The sequence below is a fragment of the Martes martes genome, assembly GCF_963455335.1.
Source record: "Martes martes genome assembly, contig: scaffold_262, whole genome shotgun sequence".
NCBI lineage: Eukaryota > Metazoa > Chordata > Mammalia > Carnivora > Mustelidae > Martes > Martes martes.
Window position 1 is genome coordinate 21,219 of NW_027666634.1, and position 24,537 is coordinate 45,755.

General features: G+C 36.7%; 1 protein-coding gene across 3 annotated transcripts in view; it reads left to right on the forward strand.

The window, feature by feature from the left end:
• Positions 1-247: 247 nt before the first annotated feature.
• LOC308337870 (ubiquitin-conjugating enzyme E2 E2) overlaps positions 248-24,537 on the forward strand; it is a gene marked incomplete at its 3' end in the record, with an annotated part of 33,820 nt that continues 9,530 nt past the window's right edge. The window contains exons 1-3 of one of the 3 annotated variants that reach the window (XM_080831412.1): positions 248-470; positions 6,109-6,292; positions 16,723-16,773. In XM_080831412.1, coding sequence (XP_080687538.1) covers positions 6,117-6,292; positions 16,723-16,773 — 227 coding nt within the window. In that variant the 5' untranslated portion in view covers positions 248-470; positions 6,109-6,116. Of the gene's footprint in view, positions 471-560; positions 672-6,108; positions 6,293-16,722; positions 16,778-24,537 lie in introns of those variants that run through there. The other 2 variants (XM_080831414.1, XM_080831413.1) reach the window with 2 other exon arrangements.

Genomic DNA, 24,537 nt, shown 5'->3' on the forward strand with positions numbered 1-24,537 from the left:
AGCCTCTGTTTCCCTTTCCTCTCCTGTGTCCCTGCCTTCGCTTCTCCGTGGGACTGCCCTCGCCCACCCCCGCCGCTGCTCACTTGCGGGACTCGGCTGTCACTTTACTTTTCCGCGCCGCCTCCCCGCCCCTCGCCAGGCCGGCCGGGCTGCCCGACCGTGCGCGCGCCCGCCCCCGCCCCCTCGCGGCCGCGCGCCGGGAGGAGGCGGGGCTGAGCGGCCTTGGGGTGCCGGGAGGCGCGCGGCGCGGCACGGCCGACGTGGGGCTCGCGCTCTCGCGTTCTCTCCCGGGCGGGCACGCGGGGACGCGCACTCGCGGGCGCGCGCGCGGACGGCCGGGCGGCGGCAGCGTCTCACGGAGGCGGTGGCTTCACTTTCCAGGACTCAGGGGCGGCCACAGCAGCAGCCGCGGGCAACAGCCTCGGGAGCCGGAGCCGGAACGGCCGCGGGCGGCGGCGGAGGCGCTGAGGGTGAGTCTGGGCGGGCGCGAGCGCGGCGGGTACAGGCGTGGCCGGGCGGCCGGGTGCGTGGTGCGCGGGTCCGGCTTTCGGTGACTAGACGGTCTGCGGGGACACCCCGTCCTCGAGGCCTCCCAGCACCCCCGCCCCCGCAGCCCTCTCTCCCCGCGCTTGGGCTGGAGCCCACGACCTGCGCGGACGCCCCTCCCTCAGGTATTCGCCCGGGCCTCGCCGGTGCCCCCCCCCCCATCCGTCCCCGTCCCCGGCGTCCTCCCTCTGGCGGGCTTCCCCCCCAACCTCGCCTCCACGTCGCAGGTCTCTGCTTACACCGCTTGCGCCCTAGTTCTCTCCCCTGTTCCCCGGCGTGCCCCATTCCCTGCGTCGCCTCCCGCGAGCCTCCTTGCCTCGGTTTCTCGCCCTTTCCACCCCTCCCCCCTTCCATAACCACCCCCCCCCCTCGTCCCTCCCTGCCCATCTTCTACCCCCTTCCGTTCTCAGTTCCCCATCCTTCGCCACCCTCCCAGCCCCTTCCCTCTCCCAGCCGCATCCTGGAACTAAGTCTTTGCAAAAGTACTGGATAAATGTCACGGTGGAAAGTGCCGGGCTTGATCTTTTGCTATTTTCCCTAATTGCATAATTGCTGCACATGGTGTCTCTCCCGGTGAGTGCCGGGTCTGGCTTCCCAGCCGCCGCACCCCCGTGGCCCTCCTGGAGAAGACCTTGTGGGGTGTGTTTGTGTATACCCTGGTGTGAAGTGTGTGTTGTATTGGTCTTTTGTGAAGCCTAGCGCTTGTCACAGTTTGGAGCTGAAGCCCATTTTTTTCTGGTCTCTTCTCTGCAGCCCCCCCTGGCCTGGTTTGAAACTGGATTCCCTCGGCCCTCCTCCCTCCACTTCTCCCCCTCTCTTCTCTCATAATGTTTTGATCCTTTTGCCCTTTACCATTTCTAATGAAGATAAAGCGTAGCTTCTTGTGGCTTTTTTCCCCCCACGACCAACCAGAAATGTCCAATCCATCTTCCCTTAAGGAAATTAAGGCCGTTTTAGAAAGACATCATCCTGTGCTCGGTGGCTGTTAGACCTATTTGCATGTTTTCAAGATTCATCGTTTTATATTGTGTATTCTTGAGAGTCTACTCAGATATTTTTATTTAAAAGTACGAAAGGAAGTCGTAGGGCTTACCTTGAGATTATCTAGCGCTTTGGAAAGATTTTAAGCTCTTCTTAGTTTTTTTTAATCCTCTATTCTTTAAAAAGTGTGTTTCTGAATATGTGGTAATAATTCAGTCTGGACCTTGGGATTTAAATAATTGTCTCAGCGATTTGGATGCTCTGGCTCTTTAGCGTTTTGTATGTGGGTTGATGTTGATGATGGAGTGTTTTCATATAATGTCATACCCCATTTTATCTCCCCCAGAACATAGCACCTTTTCCTCAAAAATTGTGTTTTATTTTACATTTTAAGAAAGTTTAGAAATTTTAGTAGGAAGACAAATAACAAGATATTACCTGACAGAATTAGGCATTTTCTTGTTGTAAAAGCTCAAATGAACATTGCTTTTGCAGTTTTATACCATAAAATACAGTTATAAGGCTTATCTGGATAGTAATCAAATTTATGAAGTTACTATAGTTGCTTTTACTTATCAGTTATGTTTATAACCGAATCATTTCATTTTTATGGAACAAGTGAATTTCATTTACTATATTGTTGATTTCCAGGACTGTAATTACTGCATAGAGTACATAGCTAATGCAGGCTTAATTTGTGTGTTGAAGAAGGAACAATATCTAAACTCTAAATATAACACATTTTTTGAGGAAAGTCTATCTATTTTATGTTTAGGAGCCAAGTTTTAGTTTGAGTCTATATTTAAAAATGTAGATTTAAATATCTTGCTAGCTTTGAAACTATCATTGAAGAAGAGCTCTATGTTTATAACCCTGGAATTTAAATTTATCTTCCTTCTAGATTAGATGATTTTATCAAATTAGCTAATTAGGAATTAATCTTAAAGATAATGTTAAAATGCTGATTTAGAATATAGCTTTAAAGAGTTTTAATTCATGACTTTTTATTCATTTATACTTTGAAAAGACAAAACACCAATTTTATATTTATACCTAATTAAAATGCTTGTAGACTGCTTTTTCTTCATTAAAATTAGTTGCCACCTGAGTGGTGCAATAGTTTTTTTCCTAATACTTTTTTCTGTAATTAGGCATTTAAAGACCAAAATCAGTGGAAATTTGCCTTACTCTTGATATTCGAAAAAGATATGAAAACTTTGTTTCTAAAAGTTTCTGTAGTGTTTATTAGTGGTCTCTGATGAATTAATCATCTTTACATTAACCTTTGGATGAAATAAAGTGAGGTCAAAAGTGGAAATAAAATTTTTTTCTGTATGGTGAAACTATAGAAATTATATGTCTATTTGGGTTTCTCTTTATGGAAAGGAATGAAACTTAAGAGTATATATCATCATACAGTTTATTTATGTGAAGTTCAAAGATGGACAAGATGTGGTCTTAGAGGTTAGGGTAGTGACAGGAGAGACGAATATGCTCTGTTTCTTGGCCTGGATACTGGTAACACAAGTGTGTCCAGTACATGACAACTCATTGGCCAACACTCACCATTTGTGTACTGTTCTATATGTATATTACAATTTAAGAATTTTTCTTAAGGATTTCCTCTAATACTTACCCTCTATTGGCGTTCTTTTAGTATCCACATATTCAGTACTTCTCCATTCGTTTCTTGATCTGTCAGTTTTCTAAACTCCATCAGCCAAACACACTGAGATCCAAGCCCATTTATTAATAACCACTTTGTGGAGTTATAATCCATGTACTGCAAAACTTACCCTTTCAAAATAGATAGTATACTAAGTGGTCTCAGTATATAGTCACAAGGATGTGCAACCATCACAACTATCTGTTTTTAGAACATTTTCAGCACCTTAAATAGAAACACCATACCTATTCGCACTCACTCCCTATTTGGATATTTTTAATCATTTCTTTTTAAATTTATTTAGTTAGTAATCTCTACACCCAACATTAGGCTCAAACTCGCAACCCTGAAATCAAGAGTTGCATGCTCTACCAACTGAGTCAGCCAGGTGCCCCATAATAGTACTTTTCAGTAGTTCTCTAGAGAGACTAGTTTTAGTTTTCTGGTATTCTGAAGCAATTTTCGAAATTTGGACTTCAGATTATGGCTCAGATTGAATCATTGAGTAATCCTTCAAGTAATTATATGCTCATTGCATTATTAGCATACAAATGTACATAAGTAAGAACATTAAGAAGAATATATATATACTATATATATATATACACCTATAACTGTATAAATGTATATATATAAATGTGTATAACTAATGTAATATATAACTGAAACTGAGAGCATAGTTTATTAAGCTGAGGCTCCAGGTTCAGTAAAAAAATTTCATTTCATTTAGATATCCCTATATTTGTCATGTAATGGATTGCTTCTGGTTTAGGATGTATAAAATGAATTCTCACTCATTTCACATTTCTTAAAATATTGCCAACAACGTTTTGCTATATCCAAGGACCTTTCCCTGAGAATTGGTCTCTTTCTGACTTCCATGCACATCTGCTCTAACATGCTCTTATATATACATACTTACTAAGTTTTAAACTTGTGATATATTTTAATTGAAAGAAGTAAGCTGGAAAAAAAATCAATGTTAAATCCAAGGGTAAGAATTAAAGTGAAATAAAAATGAAAAAAAAAGCAAGAAATATGTTAGGACTGTTAGAGCTAGACATGAAACATACTGATATAAAATTTCAGTATTCTATTAAGTGACTTTAGTGCTCATAAAAGGTGTCACAGCTGTGGAGACTGATGCTCTCCATTTACGGAATAGGTAGAAGAGCAGGCAGATTTCTCTGTCAATGTGTTTCAGAGCTGCTTGTGCAGATCTGTTTTGTTTGGCATGGGGGATGGGATGTTGGAGTTGAGAGGGGTGATGGTGTGCTTGTGTGACGTCTCATGGAAGGCATTCAGTATTTTCTGTTGACTGTTCACCTCTCTTCCATTCTCTTACATTGCTTTTTGGTTTGTCTTACCATAGAAATTTCAATCCATTAAAGATTCGTATTATGAAATCACTTTGATTTAGAGCAAGCTGTAAGTTAAATCTTGGGTGATGATGAATTTTCATCATTGTCAACTAGCTATATATTTAGACTAATTATAGTAATAAACACCAGTGCTTTATTTGAGGTACTTTCTTTTACAAAGTGGTTATTAGGTGACAGTAACATGGTGAGCACAAGGCTCTTTAGAGTCTGGACATTGATTTGTCAGTTTCGTTTTGAATTTGTCAGTACACTCTAAGCTAGTTTGGTCATAAGGGATCTGTTCATAGAAATCAAACTCAGAAATTGATCATGATGGGTTGACAGTTGAGAAGGGATATCCCTTCTCACTTACTAGAATTTTTTGTGTCTGCTATCCAGGTTATAGCTGCTGCTATATGTCAAAGTATTAAGGAAGTTGAGTTGATAATCAGAGCTGTGTGGGGAGCATGAACTCAGAGCAAAGGGAATTTGAAAGCCTTTAGGGATATTTTATCCAAGCCTGGGGAGGGGGGTAGGGGAGTCCTTCAGCATCTCAAGACAGTGTCCATTTCTTGTGAAACACAGTTGGTTGGTATATTGCTCGATCAATGCTGACACCATCATGTGGTTCAGTTTTTATTTAGAATCATGTGGGCCTCTGTGTTCTTTTGTGTTCTTCTGTTATCAGAAGATAACAGTTGACTAGTTTGGAGGATTTGAATTTAGTAGTTTTCAGAATATTTAGAGTTGTACAACATCACCATTGTCTAATTTAAGAACATTTTCATCACCCCAAAAGGATACTTCATACCTATTAGCACTCCTTGACCCATTTTTCCCTCATTCCTAGTCCCTGGCAACTACTTACTGACTTCTCTGTCTCTGTGAATTTGCCTATTCTGGACAGTTCATGTAAATGGAAACATACAGTTTGTTGTCTTTTGTGACCGGCTTCCTTCACTTAGCATAATGTTTTTAAAGTTCATCATGTTGTAGTGTGTACATATTGTGCTTCATTACTTTTTATGGCTGAATAATATTCCATTGTGTGGCTATATACCATTTGGTTTATCCATTTATTAGTTGGTGGACATTTGAGTTGTTTCCTCTTTTGGCTTTATGAGTAATTTTTTAAAAATATTTTATTTATTTATTTGAGAGAGGAAGAGAATGAGAGAGAGTGAGCATAAGAGGGGGAAGGTCAGAGAGAGAAGCAGACCCCCTGCCAAGCAGGGAGCCTGATGCGGGACTTGATCCTGGGACTCCAGGATCATGACCTGAGCTGAAGGCAGTCGCTCAAGCAACTGAGCCACCCAGGTGCCCAAGCTTTATGAATAATGTTCCTGTGAACGTTTTGTGTGTATATTTTGTGGTTTTCATTTTTTTCCTAGGTACATTTTGAGAGAAAAGTTTTGGCAACTCCCAAAGCTGATGTGTAAGTGGCAACCGTATTCATTGTATATTAGCTTTGCTTCTACTTTGAGGTTTACTTTCTCTCTATTCTAGAGGTAGTCCTCCCATAACTAAATAAATGATTTTTTATTTTCAATCCAGGATCTAAAATGTCCACTGAGGCACAAAGAGTTGATGACAGCCCAAGCACTAGTGGAGGAAGTTCTGATGGAGACCAACGTGAAAGTGTTCAGCAAGAACCAGAAAGAGAACAAGTTCAGCCCAAGAAAAAGGAGGGAAAAATATCCAGCAAAACAGCTGCTAAATTGTCAACTAGTGCTAAAAGGTACCTCAATTATTATACCCTTTTTAGAAAAGTTTTGGTATCAATTTATTGTTTTAAGTTCTATCTTGTATTGTATTTAGTCATTTTTCTGGGGTGTGGACCATGAGATTCATGGATTTTTCTTTCTTATTCAAGATTATTTCTTTTACAGTGTTTTAATTGTAGGCAATATGAACTTTTTAATATTTAAAGTCAGTTAGCCAGAATGGCACATGCATAAAAATATATATCCATTGTGTGTGTTTATGTATTATTAATTGAGCATATATTGGAAAATGTGTGTAAAAGTGTGATAGTTTGATTTACTTGACTATAAATATTTTATTCTTTTCTGTAACACAGGACAGTGAGTAGGGTTCTATTAAATAGTTGTTGAATGATGTGTGTTTACTACTACTCCCCGTTAGTTAAGTTAGAAATGCAGAAGTTTGACAAATACATCTTGGTTTTATTGTATTAGGCAGTGGGTCCATCTTGATATGTTTTTTTTTTCTCTAGACAGTAGATCTGGAAGGTAGATATTTGAATGATTCTCTATTGCCACATCAGTTGCTTATGAGAGACATAAACTTTAATATTGTTTAATTATAGAATATCTCTTAGAAAATAATTTAAATTGATTGAGTACAGTTTTTCCCGATTTTGTGATTTAATGTTCTTGTTTTGTTCTAATACCTTTTAAAAGATGTCAAATAGGAAGCATAATGAAGGCATTTTGTAAGTTTTAGGCATAGAGGAATGTCTGAGTGTTGAATGATAGTTTTATATTTTATTGGGTTGTCTGGGTTAGGGGGTCCTTTCCTGAAGACCAAAAACCATTACAGTCTAGCAGACCTTTGGCCTAGTCAATTTCCTTCTGGCCTAGTAAATTCTCAGGATCAGGAAGAACCTTCTCAAGCCTCCATGTGAAACATGAGCTTCTAGTAGAGATGTTGGAGTGATCATGAGTGGTCAGCAACTCATTCCAAGGGACTGTGGTTGTCATACCTTTCCCAAAAGTGTGTTGCTGATCCCTGACTTCTGATGAAAGAGTTGTGTGGAAGGCAGATAGCCTCAAATTTTAAGCCTTTGTCCTAGAACATGCCAGTGTGGGGAAAGGGTTCTGTTTGTTTTTGCTGTCACAGCACAAGTCCAGAGGGCCTTTAGCTGGCTGACATGACCCCTCTGCTGCTTGGCCAAAACACAAAATGACCTACTGGTGGGAAATGGGGAGGTGGAGTTAATATGGATAAGAAAGGTAAGACGGGAGAAAATATGACATTTAGATGAAAGAAAGGAGGTTGGGGTGGGTGGGTAAGAGATACTCAGATACAGACTGCGGCTGCATATGCACAAGAAAATTATAATTTAGTTCCCAGCTTCTGATAGTAAGGGTTTCCACATGGCATCTTCAGCTTATCAGAAAAGGGAGAGGATGGGCTGGCTAGGTCTGTAGGGAGTGGGGTCTAGATAGTGCTTCTCCTGGCTCCGTGCTCAGTTCTCCCATGATTGCTTGTTAGCAAAGACCCCTTCTTGAAGCCCTGCCTTTCCCCCTGTTGGGAGTACCACTGTAGAATCCTTCAAAATCCTCTTTCTTTCTTAAGATTATTTATTTATTTATTTATTTGACAGAGAGAGAGAGAGACAGTGACAGTGACAGAGTGAACACAAGCAGGTGGAGTGGGAGAGGGAGAAGCAGGCTTCCGGCTGAGCAGAGAGCCTGATGCGGGACCCTGGGATCATGACATTAGCCAAAGGCAGATGCTTAATGACTGAGCCACCCAGGTGCCCCCAAAATCCTGTTTCTTGAGTATCAAAAGACCAAATTCTGCTTAGGAGAGATTATCAAATGTATCGTGTAAAACTGAGGATTGCATGAATTTTTTCACATACATGGATCATCTTTTACTTTATTTTACTGCAGTGTGTAAAACAGGTATAGATTATATATTCAAACCTAGTCCTCCCCACCCTTTTTTAAGTAGGGGATAAGACGTAGCTTTGAGATGGTGTGTGTAAAGAATCCAAGACAGTGCCTGGCTGGCACATAATAGAAATTAGTATTATTGCATTGGTTAAAGTATTAAGTATTGTCTGAGTTGCTTCTTGGCTGAAGGAATCCCTCTACTGACAGATTCATTCTTGTGAATTTGTGATTTTTTTTTAAGATTTTATTTGTTTATTTGAGAGAGAAAGAGGGCATGAGTGGGAGGGAAGGACAGAGGGAGAAGCAGATTCCCTGCTGAGCCGGGAGCCTGATGCTGGGCTCCATCTCAGGACCCCAAGATTGTGACCTGAACTGAAGCAGATGTTTAACTGAGGTTTTTTTAAGAAAACATGTTTCTACACAAAATCATTTAGTTCTTCAATTATAGCACATTTCATGCAGTTGAGCACCTATGAGCACCTATGTGCAAAGTGCTTTCCTTGAGTAAAATGCATATAATCACAGCATCTGAGTATTTCTATTTTAACAACACTGTATCCTCAAAGGCTAACATATATCTCATTTTCCCAAAGTTTATCAAGTGAACTTGAAAAATACCTACAAGACTTTAACTGGCACAAAGTCTATAAATGACAGTATTAGTGTATGAGACCTTACTAGATGCCAAATAAATGCTTTATCATGTTTAGTTCTCACAACAGCCCTATGAAGATGGTATCATTATCTCCATTTTACAGAAAAGGAAATCCAGGATTAGAAATGTTAAATTATGTATCTAAGATAACAAGGCTACTAAATCCTAGAACCTTCCTCTAGAATATCTCCAGGTAGTTTATGGGTGACAGTATCTGAAGTGACTTAATCATTTATTTGACAGAGAGAGAGAGAGAGAGAGAGAGAACAAGCCGGGGGGAGGGGAGAGGGAGAGGGAGAAGCAGGCTCTCTGCTGAGCAGGGAGCCTGATGCAGGGCTCAGTGCCAGGACCCTGGGATCATGATCTGAGCCGAAGGCAGATGCTTAACCAACTGAGCCACTCCGGCACCCCTGTAATCTGTGATTTTAAAATTGTGATTTATGACCTTTCTCTAGAAGATCTCCAGGTGTTTTATGGGTTTCAGTATCTGAAGTGATTAAATCATTTACTATATGTTTTAAGTATAAAAATGCTGCTTCTCTGCTGGTTTTTTTAAGTTAAAAGAAAAAGCTTAATTCTTCACTCTTCCTTTCCCCTGATTTAGTTGACAATGAAGTTATTTTATTTTTGTCATCTTTACTTAAGTTCTAACAACTGAGAAAAAAATTGAGAATCATGAGGGCATTTTTTTTTTTTTAAAGATTTTATTTATTTATTTGACAGACAGAGATCACAAGTAGGCAGAGAGGCAGGCAGAGAGAGAGGAGGAAGCAGGCTCCCTGCTGAGCAGAGAGCCCGATGCGCGGCTCGATCCCAGGACCCTGGGATCATGACCCGAGCCGAAGGCAGAGGCCTTAACCCACTGAGCCACCCAGGCGCTCCATGAGGGCATCTTTTAAATTCATCATTATATCTACTGTGCCTACCATAGGAAGGTCATAGTATTTATTTACTGGTTTTCTTAGAACCTTGAGTTTATTATAGGGATTGGATCTTCCATGGATATTAAGATCCCAGTACTAATCAGAAGATTCAAAGTTAGAGGTAGTTTCAAAATGAAATTCCGATTTATTATCGTTAATTGGTTTTTATTCAGGTGAGAAGTCTTTTCCATTTGGTGTCATTTTATAGGAGAAAGTTTATCAGAAGCAGTGTAGAGCTTGGATTCTAGAGGTGGAGTCTGGGTTTAATTATAGGTTCTGGCATTTAGTAGCCTTGTGATCTTAGATACATAATTTAACATTTCTTTCTTTCTTTTTTTTTTTTTTAAGATTTTATTTATTTATTTGACAGAGAGGGATCACATGTAGGCAGGGAGAGAGGGGAAAGCAGGCTCCCTGCCAAGCAGAGAGCCCAATGCAGGGCTCATCCCAGGACCCTGAGATCATGACCTGAGCCGAAAGCAGAGGCTTAACCTACTGAGCCACCCAGGTGCCCCCATAATTTAACATTTATAATCCTAGGTTTCCTTTTCTGTAAAATGGAGATAATAATGGTACTGTCTTCATAGGGCTGTTGTGAGAACTAAACGTGATAAAGCATTTATTTGGCATCGGATAAGGTCTCATACACCAATGCTGTCATTGTCAGACTTCGTGCCAGTTAAAGTCTTGTAGATATTTTTCAAGCTTACTTAATAAATTTTAGGACAATGAGATATATGTTAGCCTTTGAGGACATAGTGCTGTTGTTAAACTAGAAATACTCAGATGCTGTGATTATACGCATTTTACAGTCACTCAAGAAAAGCACTTTGCACATAGGTGTTCAGTTGCATGAAGTGTGCTATAATTGAAGAACTAAATGATTTTGTGTAGAAATATGTTTTTTAAAAAAAATCTCAGTTTTCAAGTATTATGGAAAAGTAATGTAGGATACAGGAAACATTTAAGTGGGTATTTTATTTAAACAATGGTATAAATTAATTTCATCTATTTTGAGTGAAGAGGAAGATTATAGTTACATCTTTGATCAATTTTTGCTCTTTGGCGAGAATTTGTTTATTAAAACATTGGCATGCTGTTATCATGGTCTGTTCTCCTGATAATGTCTGTATCACTCCTGTTACATTCACAAGTATGTAGTTGGACTATGTCTGGCACTGACAAGTTTTGATGATTTTATTAAATTTACTAGTCAGTTGAATAAAATAACTATTTTGAGCTTGTCATTGAATTGACTGCACTACTTTCAAGTGTTGATACATCTGTAAATGTGAATTTTAAGTCACATTTATTCCAGATTAACTTTAGACATTGTAATTTTACTGGACATAATAGAGTGTTTTAGGAATGAGTGTTGTTTGGTTTTAGACTAAATTTTTGTTAGGTTGGAAGGTGGATTCTTGTATGTTCCAGCATCAATTTTTTAATCAGCTCTTAGTTTTCTACATTAGAATGAAGTAGTACTCTTCATAGATAATCTTTTGTACTTAATCTTCTTGGTTCCAAATGTACATATACAAACTTTTTAATGTTTCTGAAATCAGGATGAATCTTACAGTTGATGTGCAAAATCATTTAATTGAAGTTATCTTAAAAATCACAGATCATCATTCAGCCATTAAACTTTAGGCTTACTATTTGCAATGACTGTTTTCTAGGTTAATTCAGATACCACTTTGACATTTGTTTATTTATCTATTTATTTTTAAAGATTTTATTTATTAGAGCGAGCGAGCACATGCATGAACACATGCGCAAGGGGATGGGGAGAGGGAGAAGAAGGCTCCTCACTGAGCAGGGAGCCCAGTGCGGGGCTCAATCCTAGGACCTTTGGATCATGACCTGAACCGAAGGCAGATTCTTACCAACTGAGCCACCTAGGTGCCCACTACTGTGAAGTTTAAAATAGTTTAGTAATTAATGGTGTGATGTTTTTCTTCCTGAGAATTTCATTTTCAAGGGTTTTCACCAGTTCATTCTGTTAGTCAGAATGAGTTCTCAGGTGATCAAGGAATACAGTCCATAGAGGAATATAGAAAGTAATTTTGGTGGAATGAAGTTTTTTGTTTTTTTATTTTTTGTTTTTTTTTTTAAAGTAACTGCTAAGAAAATACCTTTGTGAATTGCCATGTCCAAATATTCTTGTTCTACTTGGACCTGAACGAGTTACTGAATTTTCTTTAGCCTGAAATCTGTGTGTGTGTTTTAAACCTGTCAGTACTTCTTCATTTTTCTGAACCATTAATCCAATGTGGTGTTGTTAAAATGAGCACTTCATATTTTCTCCATTTTGTATAATTTTGATACCATATTCTTCATGTAAGTCTAAATAAGTCATGATTGTTATTTCACTTCCCCTCCTCCCACTCCATTCTTTTTAGCAAATGACAGTCACGTGCAGTACTCTTACCATTTCTGGAATAGCTAAGGTATTAGGTTGTCTTACGAACTGAAATTTAGTTTGTATTTTGCTTCTGACTTGTCTCAATACTTATGTGCAGTTCCTGACTTCTGTATCATAATAACCAAAGAAGTGGCATTGCTAGATAGAAATTGGGAATTTAAGCAATTGTCTAGTTGATTTATGTCTGAAGAAATAATTTTGTCTTAAAAGTTCTGATAAGAGAGAGACCTTTTGTTTGTTTGACTTAGGAAGATAATTGCCTGTCTTTCATGTTACCAGGGTACAATAACTAGCCTTAGTTTCCTTATCTTTTAAATGGGAAATGATAAAACAGTAATACTTAGAGAATTCTGTGAGATTTATTTAGTTCACTTTTAGTAGACTAAGATCATCATGTGAAAGGTACGCTGTAAGTATGAATTACTGATACTTTTTCATTTTTCTTCAGCCTAAGGGACAGTTTCTGAAATAGCTACCTCCTTACTTTCTCCACCTCAAGACTGAGAATCTTCATACATACCATGATCACAACTTTTGAGAAAGAATTGAATTGCTGTCATTAAAAGCAGCAGGATATCTTGCAACTGTTTAAATAGCAGTTCTTAGTATTATCTTTTCTGTCAAGAGAAATACAACCATTCTTAGGTGTGGCACAAAACACATTTTAATGTATCGACTCAGTGCTTAGAGTTGTCAAGTTTATCAGTAAATTGCTTTTTATATTGAATAATTAGATCTGGAATTATAGACATTTAGAGGGGTTCGAGTTCCATTATAGAATTATTTGATAGAAAATTATGATTTATCAATTTTTTTTTTTTTTTAAGTAGGCTCCATGCCTAGCCTGGAGCCCAGTGCAGGGCTAACCTCATGACTGTGAGATTGAGATCTGAGCTGAGATCAGGAGTCAGACGCTTAACCTACTGAGCCACACAAGTGCCCCTGATTTATCAATTTTTTAAATCCAGAGGGATGGTGTAAGCATAGAACAAGATGAGTTATTTGAAAATCCCAAAAAAATTCTATTAAAAAGCTTTCTTTGACAATTTAAGCTTGCTCTTTTGAATGGCTGTTTTTTTGGTCCTCTTGGTTTAAAAACAATTCATAGATGTTATTCATTTTTCTGGTAACTAATTAAGCAATACAGAGACATTTTAGTGGAAAGCAACAATTTTCTTCCAAATACCTTCCCTATCCCAGCTTATTCCCTTGAAGCAGACTCTTTTCACCATCTCTGATTTTAGTCCTTCTGTTGGTGTTTCTGCATAACAAATTATATAGAATACTTAAACCTGTTTGTTGAATTGTTAACTTAATATCTTTTCACTCTTTGCTATGAAATTTGAGGATGTAGCTTGTTTACCTACTCCTCATTCCCTCTTCCTCCTCCCAGTTAATGGTAGTTACATTTAAAAAAAAAAAAAGTATTGGATGTCTTTCATAACTAAATCATATATTTAAGCCATTATTTCTTATTCTTTTAATTTTCAACAGTATGTCTTGGTTCCCTACTTTGTAAAATGGAGATATTAATACCTTCATTCTTTCTCCATCTTCTCAAACTGGTTTCAGTTAGGTACACTTAATTTTACATCTTGAAGGTTAGTAATACTTACATTGCATAGCACAACTACAATGCATCTTCTTTGTGTTGTTTATAAGCAAAAGACCAATAAATTGCCAGTGCATTTACTATAACAAAATATTCAGTGCAAGACCAAATAGAATTTTACGATTAGATTTCCTACAAATCCAATATCATGATCTCTAGAATATCCAGTGGGTCATAACATTAGGCCAGATAGGTCAAATCTCTCTTTTTTCTCCCTTAACATTTGTTACTTGATTTAAATAGTTTTACATTTTAGTTTCCTTCATATTTGATCTATGATTTTCTAACACAGGTGTTTTCTTTTTCTTTTCTTTTTTTAAAAGATGTTATTTATTTATTTATCACAAGTAGGCAGAGAGACAGACAGAGAGAGAGGGAAGCAGGCTCCCCGCCGAGCAGAGACCCCCCCCCCCCCCCGCAATGTGGGGCTTGATCCCATGACCCTGGGATCATGACCGGAGCCAAGGCAGAGGCTTAAACCACTGAGCCACCCAGGTGCCCCCAACACAGGTGTTTTTCTTCTGGAATTTCTGGTTGTCTTTCTCCCCACCTCCCTTAAATAATGTGTCTTTATTATATTCTTAAGCACTCTGCAGTCCCCTCTTGACTGTCTCAACCTGTTTAGTTTACACCTGTCTACTTTGTCTTCCAAAAATACAGTGAAATTCTCATTTCCTTCTCTTGCTATTTACTCCTTTTATTTATTTATTTATTTACTTATTTGAGAGAGAGACAGTGAGAGAGAGTATGAGTGAGGAGAAGGTCAGAGAGAGAAGCAGACTCCCTGTGGAGCTGGGAGCCCAATGCGGGACTCGATCTCAGGACTCCAGGATCATGACCTGAGCTGAAGGCAGTCGCTTAACCAACTGAGCCACCCAGGCGCCCGCTATTTACTCCTTTTTGCACTTTCAGTATTTTGCCTCCCTGTGCTTTCCTACCTGCTCCAACTGGGGTCTTGAAGGAGTGGGAGGTGATGTGTGTGTGCTTATTTTGCTATTATTAATCTGGACTTACTTGGTTTAGTTTTGAAGTACCTATTTTTTTACTTCTGTATGAAATTCATAAAGGGTGTTCACCAATATCAGGTCTTTGAGATTTCTCATTTAATTATGGGCTGTATATACTTTAAAAAATATTTATTTATTTGAGAGTGAGGGTGAGCCTGTGCACCTGAGCCCATGTATGGGCGGGGGGAGGGGCACCAGGAGAGAATCTTGAAGCCGATTCCCCACTGAGCATGGAGCCCTACATGGGCTTGATGCCAGGACCCATGAGATGATGACCTGAGCCAAATCCAAGATCTGACGCTTAACTGACTGAGCTACCCAGGCGCCCCTGGGCTGTATATATTTTATGTGCGTCTGAACACATCACAGAATCCGTATTAGAAGGAATATGTTTTAAAGATAAAACAAATCCTAGTTGACCTCTTTATAGTATGGAAAATAAACCTCTTCGTTTTATAAGATAGGAAACTAAGGCTGAGGGAGAAGATGCAGGTTTGAGTAGTCTTTTCATCCAAGAACTCTCAATTAATGGTAGAGCAGAATTAAAATGAAAGTTTTCTTTGTTAACTTATTAGTCTTGCTCAGCTTCATAATGCTTCCCCAGCCTTGAATCACATGGCTTAGAAAAGTGAAAATTGTGTTCGTAGCATGTAGTTCTTTCAGGAAATTGAAGCTAATCCTCTTGGACAAGTCATGTCTATTTCTTTATTTTCATTTGTTGTATTGAAAAAAATGTAGAATGAAATTGTTTGATAGTAAATGTTTTTGTTCAGGTTCTTATTTTTTAAGGTACTGTAGTCAACTATCATCCATTCACTATCACAATAATTACCAAATAGCAGGTATCCAGTTAGCAAATCCTCATATTTAAAAAGCAAAGGAGAAGAAGTGGGGTTTTGAGAATTTTTTTGTATTTGCTTTAACAAAGCCTATGTTTAATAATGCATGAATGATAGTTAAGACATTGCTTGGTCTTATAGAACAATGTAGCACTGTTAAGCCTTTGTATATATATATATATAAGGGGTTAGGTGCAGTTAAAAATCAAAAGTTAAAAAATAACATGAGCACAAAAACAGGTTTTTAAAAAGTTCTTTTTGCAATACAATGACATTAAGATGATTATCCGCATATTATTAGGATAGTTCTTGCAAAAGGGATAGTGTCAGATTGGGAAGTCTCAATCTTCTCCAACCTAGAGGCTTCAGGGAGGAATACCATTTATAGTCGGATAGCAGTTTCAGGTGTTAGGATGAGATCCTGATAATTCTTTCTTCACCAGTTGATTGGATCATTTAGAATGCTTGGATTCAACTTAATAATCACTTTTCATCTTCTGTGGAGATGTTCTAAATCAGAAGTTGGAATGATCTGTAAATAATGTGGCAAAGGTATCTAATTTAAACTAGAAATTTTGGTTATTATCAGTTGTTCAATGAAGCTTTTTAAAAAAGATTTATTTATATTAGAGAGAGAGAAAGCGCGAGCGAGCTGGCGAGCTGTTCAGAGGGGCACAAGGAGAGAGAGAGAAGGAGACTCCCTGCTGAGCGCAGAGCCTGCCATGGGGCTTGAGCTCACAAACCGGGGAGATCATGACTTGAACGGAAGAGTTTGACGCTTAACTGACTGAACCATCCAGGTGTCCTGGTTAGATGAAGTTTCTAGTGTTGCTTCTACAGGGTGCGTGTACTAATAACCACCAATCCTTTTACCTTTTGTAGGTGCATTGCCAAAATCATGACAGAAGTTACGGCTTGGTTATTATTGTATATGATGATTTGTATAGTATTAGTATTTGTAAAAAAGCATACAAATGGGAAATATTTGTGTTAAAGTATAACATTTTAGTGAACTATTAAGATAATAAAGACATTTTAACATAACTTTGTCTTTATTTTAAAGAATTCAGAAGGAGCTTGCAGAGATTACATTGGACCCTCCTCCCAACTGTAGGTAAGTACTTACAGATTTTTATTTATTTGTATCTTTTGTGCAAGGTCTGATGTATAACTGTTATTGTAGTTTGATTGGTAAAACATCATTATAGTTTGAACTTAAATGACTGTGGAAGACAGTTATTGTTTCTGTGTAGAAATGGAATACTTATCGAGTATGTTTGTAGAGGTATAGTGGAGTTGCGAACAGAATAATGCAATAACAATAAGATGATGAAATTATAGAGTAACAAATATGATTATCTTTTAGTGGAATAGGTGTGGGGGCCTTAATTTATTTAATATAGAATAATAGTGTGGCTAAAATATTTGCTATTTGATAATTCACTTGTTACGTTGTTGAAAATTGATTTTTAAAAGGACCAGAACATTAAATTTTCTCATGGTTTTCATTATTTCTCACAGTCCTCGGCTGTAGCTAAGTAAGAATGGGTGATTTGAGGCAGCGATGTTAGATTTAAAACTCTCTCCTTTATGACCATATTCTTCAATTTTCTGGTCAGGGTTTACTTATAAGAAGTAATAGTGTTTCCCTGGAAGTGATTAATGATATACAGGTACATAGAGGAAGAGGAGAAAAATAACCTCCTACCTTATACTATATCTTGGGTCTGATGCAATAGTTGGAAGATCGGCTGTTGGACTATTATAAAACATTTGTTTCTATTTTGATATGAGGTCAGTGTTGGAACTAGGCCAACATGGAATTTTCATAGTTTAGATTGGTATAGTCTTGTGGATTGAAGGTGAGAGGACTGATTACAGGAATATGTTGCTAATATTGAATGCAGGTAGAATTTATTGTTTGGTATGATTTCTGATTTCACTGATCTTATTTTTATGTGAAAGCAAAGATAGCAACTCTATGTATTAATGAAAGTGAGAATTTTGTGGATGGCTATTTGATACTTGGCTAGTTGAAACTGTTTTGTATAGGAAAAATTCTAATGTTTCTTATGTTTGTGGTGAATCTAATGTGGTTCTTTACACAAAAGTCATGTACAGTATATGCCCTTGGAATAATATTCAAAGAATGTTTTATTCAAATAGAACAAATATTTCTGTTAAGTAAAACTGTTTAACAGTAAGACTTCTTGTCACACTTAAGACTGTTGCATCAAAGACTTTTTCAGATGGCAAATCATTATTTAGACTTTGGTCACCAGTTCTTGGAAATGGATTGATTTTGGAAAAACTCCAGTTTGAAACCTAAAATCTCTTGTTTCTTATGATAGTATTCGTTTTAATGGTTTGAATCTTTTTAAAAAAATAGCTTCACCACATATATTATTTTTGTAATATTTTTACAACTAAATTGGTAAATATATGTTTATATACTTATTTGCTTAATATACTTATAGTTTATATACTTACTTGCTTATACTTATATATACTTATTTGCTTATATACTTATTTGCTTAAATTTTACAAATTACTGGCAAAATAAACTACTTTGTTTTAATGAGCTTGTTTAAGGCTCATTTTTTATAAATGGAATCCACATAAAATATTATGTGATGGTTAGACTGCAACTTTGTTATATATTATTTTCTAATACATTAGTCTAATTTAGTTTTGACTTATTACAGATAATAATTTAGCTTGATTAAACCAGTGTATTATAAACATGCGTGAAAATAAGTGTGAGGAAAGGAATTACATAATGGCAATTATTTAAATAAACTAAAATAATATTAATTATTAATAATTATTAATAATATTATATTAAAATATTTAAAGTAAAAAATTTTCTAATGTCTGAAACTTGGAGATTTACTTTTTCATTAAGCCATAGTTAATGATATCATTACTGGTTATGTAAACTCTTTATAAATGAAGGGTTTTAAAATGTGGATGTGACACATAATAAGCCCTTTAGAAAGTTTCAGGAAAGATACCTGCTTGGTTGCAGGTTTTTTTTTTTTCCCGGTTTTATTGAGATATGATTGATATATAACATTGTAGAAAGATAACCTACTTTGGTTAATTTGCTTGCTTGTGGAAATTTGCAAGGAAATTCATATAATGGTATGAAGATTGGATAGTTAACAAGTATGCTTTAGAAGCCAGGTCTGTGATTCAGTGGCTTTATTAGCTCTTTTTCTTGATCCCAAAATAGTTGATTGAACTGGACCAGACAGAGATAAAGCTCATATCCACCTTCATGTATGTGGTGCTCCCCTTTGGCAAGCAAAGGATCCTCTATGTTGTGGCTGATTGGGAAGTGGTGATGAGTTCTACAAGCCCTGTGTACTTGCTACTTAATATAGATGTCAGTGTGATTGTTAAGTGGATTACTGTGGCCTTTGGATTGTTTGGTGTCAAATATTTGATTGTGGTTTATAGTAAATCTGCCCATCTATATTTCAGTGGGAATGTGGTTACTGTCTTCAGAAAGAGAAATCAGAGCATAATTTTTGTTTGACTTACTTTGGCACAAAGTTAGTAGTGCTTTTGTTGTTTTTAAAAGTTCTGTGCTGCCTTTATGTGTGTCCTAATGACTGTAATGCATTAATTTATAAAAATATACTATATTAAAGTTATCGCCTAATAGAGGGAGTCAAAATCACATTCCCCTAGTACTCTTTTTGTTTATTACCTTTACCAGCACACAGGCCTGTCAAAATCCTTCCTCTTGGTTGCATGGGTAGTTGTTAGCTCATTCATTATTACAGATAAGATTATGTATGAGGGAACATCTCTGGGTTTACTTGTTTAGACAGAGTGGAACAGGTATTTTATCTGTTATTGTTGTCTCAGTGGGGGTGGTTGTGTGTCATATTCCACTTAGATTGTGGTTTACACTTATTTTCTGGAACCTTAACAGACTAGTACAGCCCGGTTACGTGTATTTGTCAGGTTAGAAATGGCATCTCTGAATTTTGGAGCATCTCTTATGTGATGCCTGGTTAAACAATTCTTGGAATTATATGGGAGGAACTAGTATGTATGTAAGTATTCTGTGAGTCCGTCATTTAGACATGTTGGGGATATAAAGTCTTTCTGAATTATATCATTTGGTGTAGATAGATACGTTTATGTAAGGCATTTTCAGGGGAACTGCTGTGGTATTAATTTTTTCTTTCAGGTTTTGAATGAATCTAAATACTATTTTTAAAGCATCCACAAAATAATAGGGTGAATTATTTCTTCTTATGGGAAACACTTGCCTACATATCTTTCAATTTCCTTTTCACTTTTTCTGTTGTCTTTAAGGTAAAAATGAAATTATACAGTTTTTTGAAAACTGGATTCAATTACCGTTGGTTTTTTTTTCCATTACAATCTGAGTTTGTTTAAAAACAAAACGTTATATCTAAGAAAAAAGTTTCTGTTCATAAAATCATAGGGTCTGTAGGGCCATTGGCATAGAAAATTATATATAGTTTGCGTGAAATTTGGTTGTGTATTTATATTTCCTGTAAGTAGTAGAATATATCTTGCTTGGTTTCAACTCTTATGGTGGATAATATAATTGACCTGTGACATTGGCAAAGGCTTTCTTCTGAGGCCTCTTTAGATCCATAAATGTTTTTATATTGCCAGCTGAGTTGGAGTTACTGGACTAGAATTGCTCACTACTTCAGTTCCTTGCACACCAGCTTAGGTGGATGGAGCCAAGAGAATTCATGTTATATCCCTACAGAGTCCTAATAGGTAAAATTGCTGCCCCTTGTAAATGACTCTATGTCGTGACTATCAGGATTCTTCACAAATTGTCAAAAGCACAGATCTTGAATCTATAGATGTGCTGGTATGCTCATTTCTGTTTCCTTGATGGTAGTGGGAAACTGGGAGTTAGCTAAAAAAAATCTCCAAATTAAAATTAAAACTTTTATCATCCAAACTTGTTCTTTTGTATTATAGGGAAACTAAATGAAAATTCTGTCATGATCTGATACTGTCCAAGTTTGTATTAACTGCATGAGAATGGAAATGACAGAGATCCTTACTACTTTTTGAAGTAGAGACTATGATAAAACGACTCATTTGGATTTGGACTTCTGATTTAGTAATTGAGAAGTATAATCAGGAAATACTAAATACATTTAGTATTTAGGAAATACTAAAAGAAGAGGATGTAGTTCAGTTACCCTAGCAGTTTTCACTTTTATTGCTGTTTCAATGATCTACTCATTGAGCACAGGCTCCGCTTTACTTTTATTAAAAAAAACTAATTGACTTTACTGAGATATAAATTAAAGTGTAAAATTCAGTGGCTTTTACTATATTCATAGAGTTGTGTAACCATTACAGTCAATTTTACAACATTTTGATCACCCCAAAAAGATAATACCAAACCCTTTAACAGTTACTCTTTCCTCATTTCCTCCCAGCTCTCCAACTCCAAGCCTTAGGTATCAGTCTGTTCTGTCTCTTACAGATTTGCCTGTTCTGGACGTTTGTATTAATGGAATCATAGAAAGTGTAGTCTTTTGTGACTAGCTTCTTTCATGAAGCATGTTTTCAAGGTTCATCCATGTTGTAGTGTGCATCAGTACTTTTTATCTTTTTGTCTCTGAATAATATTCCATTGTGTGGCTGTACTACATTTTATCTGTTCATCAGTTGATGTACATTTGGGTTGTTTCCACTTTTGGCTATTATGAATAATGCTTCTTTGAACATTCATGTATAAGATTTTGTGTGGACGCATGTTTTCATTTGGGGGGTTTATACCTAGGAGTAGAATTGTTGAGTCATAGAGTAATTATGTTTAACCTTTTGGGGAACTGCCATACTGTATTACAAAGGGCTGTACCATTTTACCTTCCTACCAGCATTGTTTGGGAGTTCCAGTTTCTCCACAACTTTGGCAGTTATTCTTGTCTGTCTTTTTGACGATAACCATCTTAGTAGGTGTGGAGTGATATGTCATTGTAGTTTTGACTGGCATTATCTTCATGAATATACTGATGATGTTGACCATCTCTTAATATGCTTTTTGGCCATTTTTATATCTTATTTGGAGAAAGGTCTATTCAAATCTTTTACCCATTTTTTAAATTGTTATTTGTCTTTTTATTGCTGAGTTGTAAGCATTCTTTCTTTCTTTCTTTCTTTTGGATACAAGTCCTGTATAAGGCATATGATTCGCAAATATTTTCTCCTAATCTGTGGGTAGGATTTTTTTTTTCCTTCTTAATAGTGATCTTTAAAGGACAAAGTTTAATTTTTGTTGTAGTCTAATTTAGTTTTTTCTTTTTGTTGTTTGTGTGTGTGGTGTTACTTCTAAGCAACCATTATGTAATCCAGTACTACAAAGATGTACACTTATATTTTCCTTCTCGGGGTTCTTTAGTTTTAGCTTTTGTATTTCGATCCTGATCCATTTTGTGTATGGTATGAGGTAAAGGTCCACATTCATTTTTTTGTGTGTGTGGATATCCAGTTATGTCAGCACCATTTGCTGAAAACACCATTGAATTGTCTTGACAACTTTGTTGAAAATCAGTGAATCATAAATGTGAAGGTTTATTACTGAACTCTAAATTTTATTCCATTGATCTTTATGTCTATACTTATGCCAGCCAGTACTACACAGTCTTTCTTTTCCTTTTATTGATAGAGAATCTTGATTATTGTAGCTTTGCAGTAAGTTTTGAATCAAACTTTAAGTTCTCTAATTTTTCATTGACTTCACTCATTAGTTAAGGTGTTCCCAGTAAAGGAGAGGCCATGACTGGACATAAATCTAACCACTGTCTCACCTACTGTTGATGAGAGCCATTTAATAGTGGAAACTGTATTTTCCAGATCATAGTAACTGAAGCAGTATGTAGGGAAAAATGTGTTTGTGTGGGTTAACATTTTTCAAAACTGTATGACAGAAGGGTAAGGCATTGAAATAGAAATTGGGGATAGCATTTATATAGGTGTGAACTCTGTAAAGAATCTCCAGTATAAAAATCTAATTATTGCCACTAATTGTTTTCCTTTTTTGGTTATTGTGGTAATACTTTTATGGCATTTTTAGCTATTCAGGGATTTTTCATAGATGATTGTCATTTAGTTTTATCAATTCCTCTGTGAGAATCCTGGGGTTAAGTAACTTGCTCGGAGTTGTACAACTAGTTGATTTGTATTTAAACCCAGGTTTTCTACTTTCCATCCTTTATTGTTTTACATGTGTGACTAGATAGAAAAATGCATTTAAAATTACATTTGTGGATAGTCATTTGTGGTTCAGTAAAGAAAAAAAAATCAACATGCAAGGTACTCCAAAATATCATTTGTATTATGTTTGATTTATATTTCTGAATTCTATGAGACAGTTGTTTGCCTTTAAAGCATTTTGAAAAGGAATTTTTTGAGTATACTGATTTCTACCACTCTCCCTTGTGTGTGTGTTTGTGGATATATATCTTAGCATTAGTATTCTTATTATTGGCACTTTTTCAGTAAATAATTTCTTTACATTTAACAGTTCTTAACTCACTGTTTGCAGATGTTTGCACTTTTAATGTGAAATTTGTTTTTCCCAGTAAGCCTGATTCTATGTTACCTTCCCCCACAGTTTGTTTTAGTATTTATTGAGGGCTTAATATTAGGTCTGGGGTAGGGCAATTGTAGGCTATAATAAGATATCCAGTATAGTTCCTAATCCTAAAAATCTGGTTATAATTAATTAAGAGATAAGACATATAGATGCTTGAGAACCAAGACTAGGGGAATGATGATACTCTTGACAGAAACTGCCAATATCTGTGACTTCTGCAAATCTTAAGATTGATAATGCTTTCCTCTTTACTTTGGTTGCCCAGAAGCTAATAGCCTTCTTTACTTTTTGACATTAGTAGTTGTAGAAATCTCAACTCTGATTGTATTTTATTTTCTTACTCTTTTCCCCAACTGTTTTTGAAGCCTGTATCTTCATTTTGTACTTTTATACTACATAAATTTTTTAAGCCACATCAGTCTTTTTGGAGTGAGGCTGATGATTAATAAATAAACACTATGAATAACTGAAAGGTGATGTAAATGTGTATTGGTTAGCAGAAGGCTGGAATGCCTCTTTTGAGGAGTCATTAACATGATAAAATTTAAATATACATTGAGGACCTGTCTTATATAGGATACTAAATTATTCATATCCCTCTCTCCTTTCTTTAGTAGAGATAATTGAGGAATATTTTTATTCACTCCTAGGAGTTCTTGACTCCATTGCTGCAGTGTTGAGTGGTTTTGCATAGAATTTGCGAAGACAAAAATCTTTAATATTTGAGATGCATTAAATGGTTAGAACAGCCAAAGAATTGTTTGGAATAGCACCTGTGAGTTGGATAGCCATGGAGTTGCAGTATGTGTATATTGTGACAGAATGAGAAAACATGGTCTTACCTTATATTCCATTGACATAAAGAGTTTCAAGCTTGTTTATGTTTTCATTTCTGTACTTTTTATGATTTTAAAGGTGTTCTTCCTTCCTGCCAAAAATATATGTATGTTTTCTTTTTGCCTTTACTTGAGGCTGACTTTGCTTGGGGCATAGCCAACATAGAGCCTTAAGGTGCTGTTACTTCAGTTGGGGAACTTCAGGTGTTAATTATTTGCTGTCATGTACCTTTACTTCAGAACGGAGCTTGGGGAAGACATAACTATCTCCATAAAATCACCAAAAATTTTTTTACTTTCTTATTTCAAAATGTTAATTTTTAAAATATCTGCCTTTAACTATACATTTAAAAATGTTTATTTCGGGGCGCCTGGGTGGCTCAGTGCGTTAAGCCTCTGCCTTTGGCTCAGGTCATGATCCCAGGGT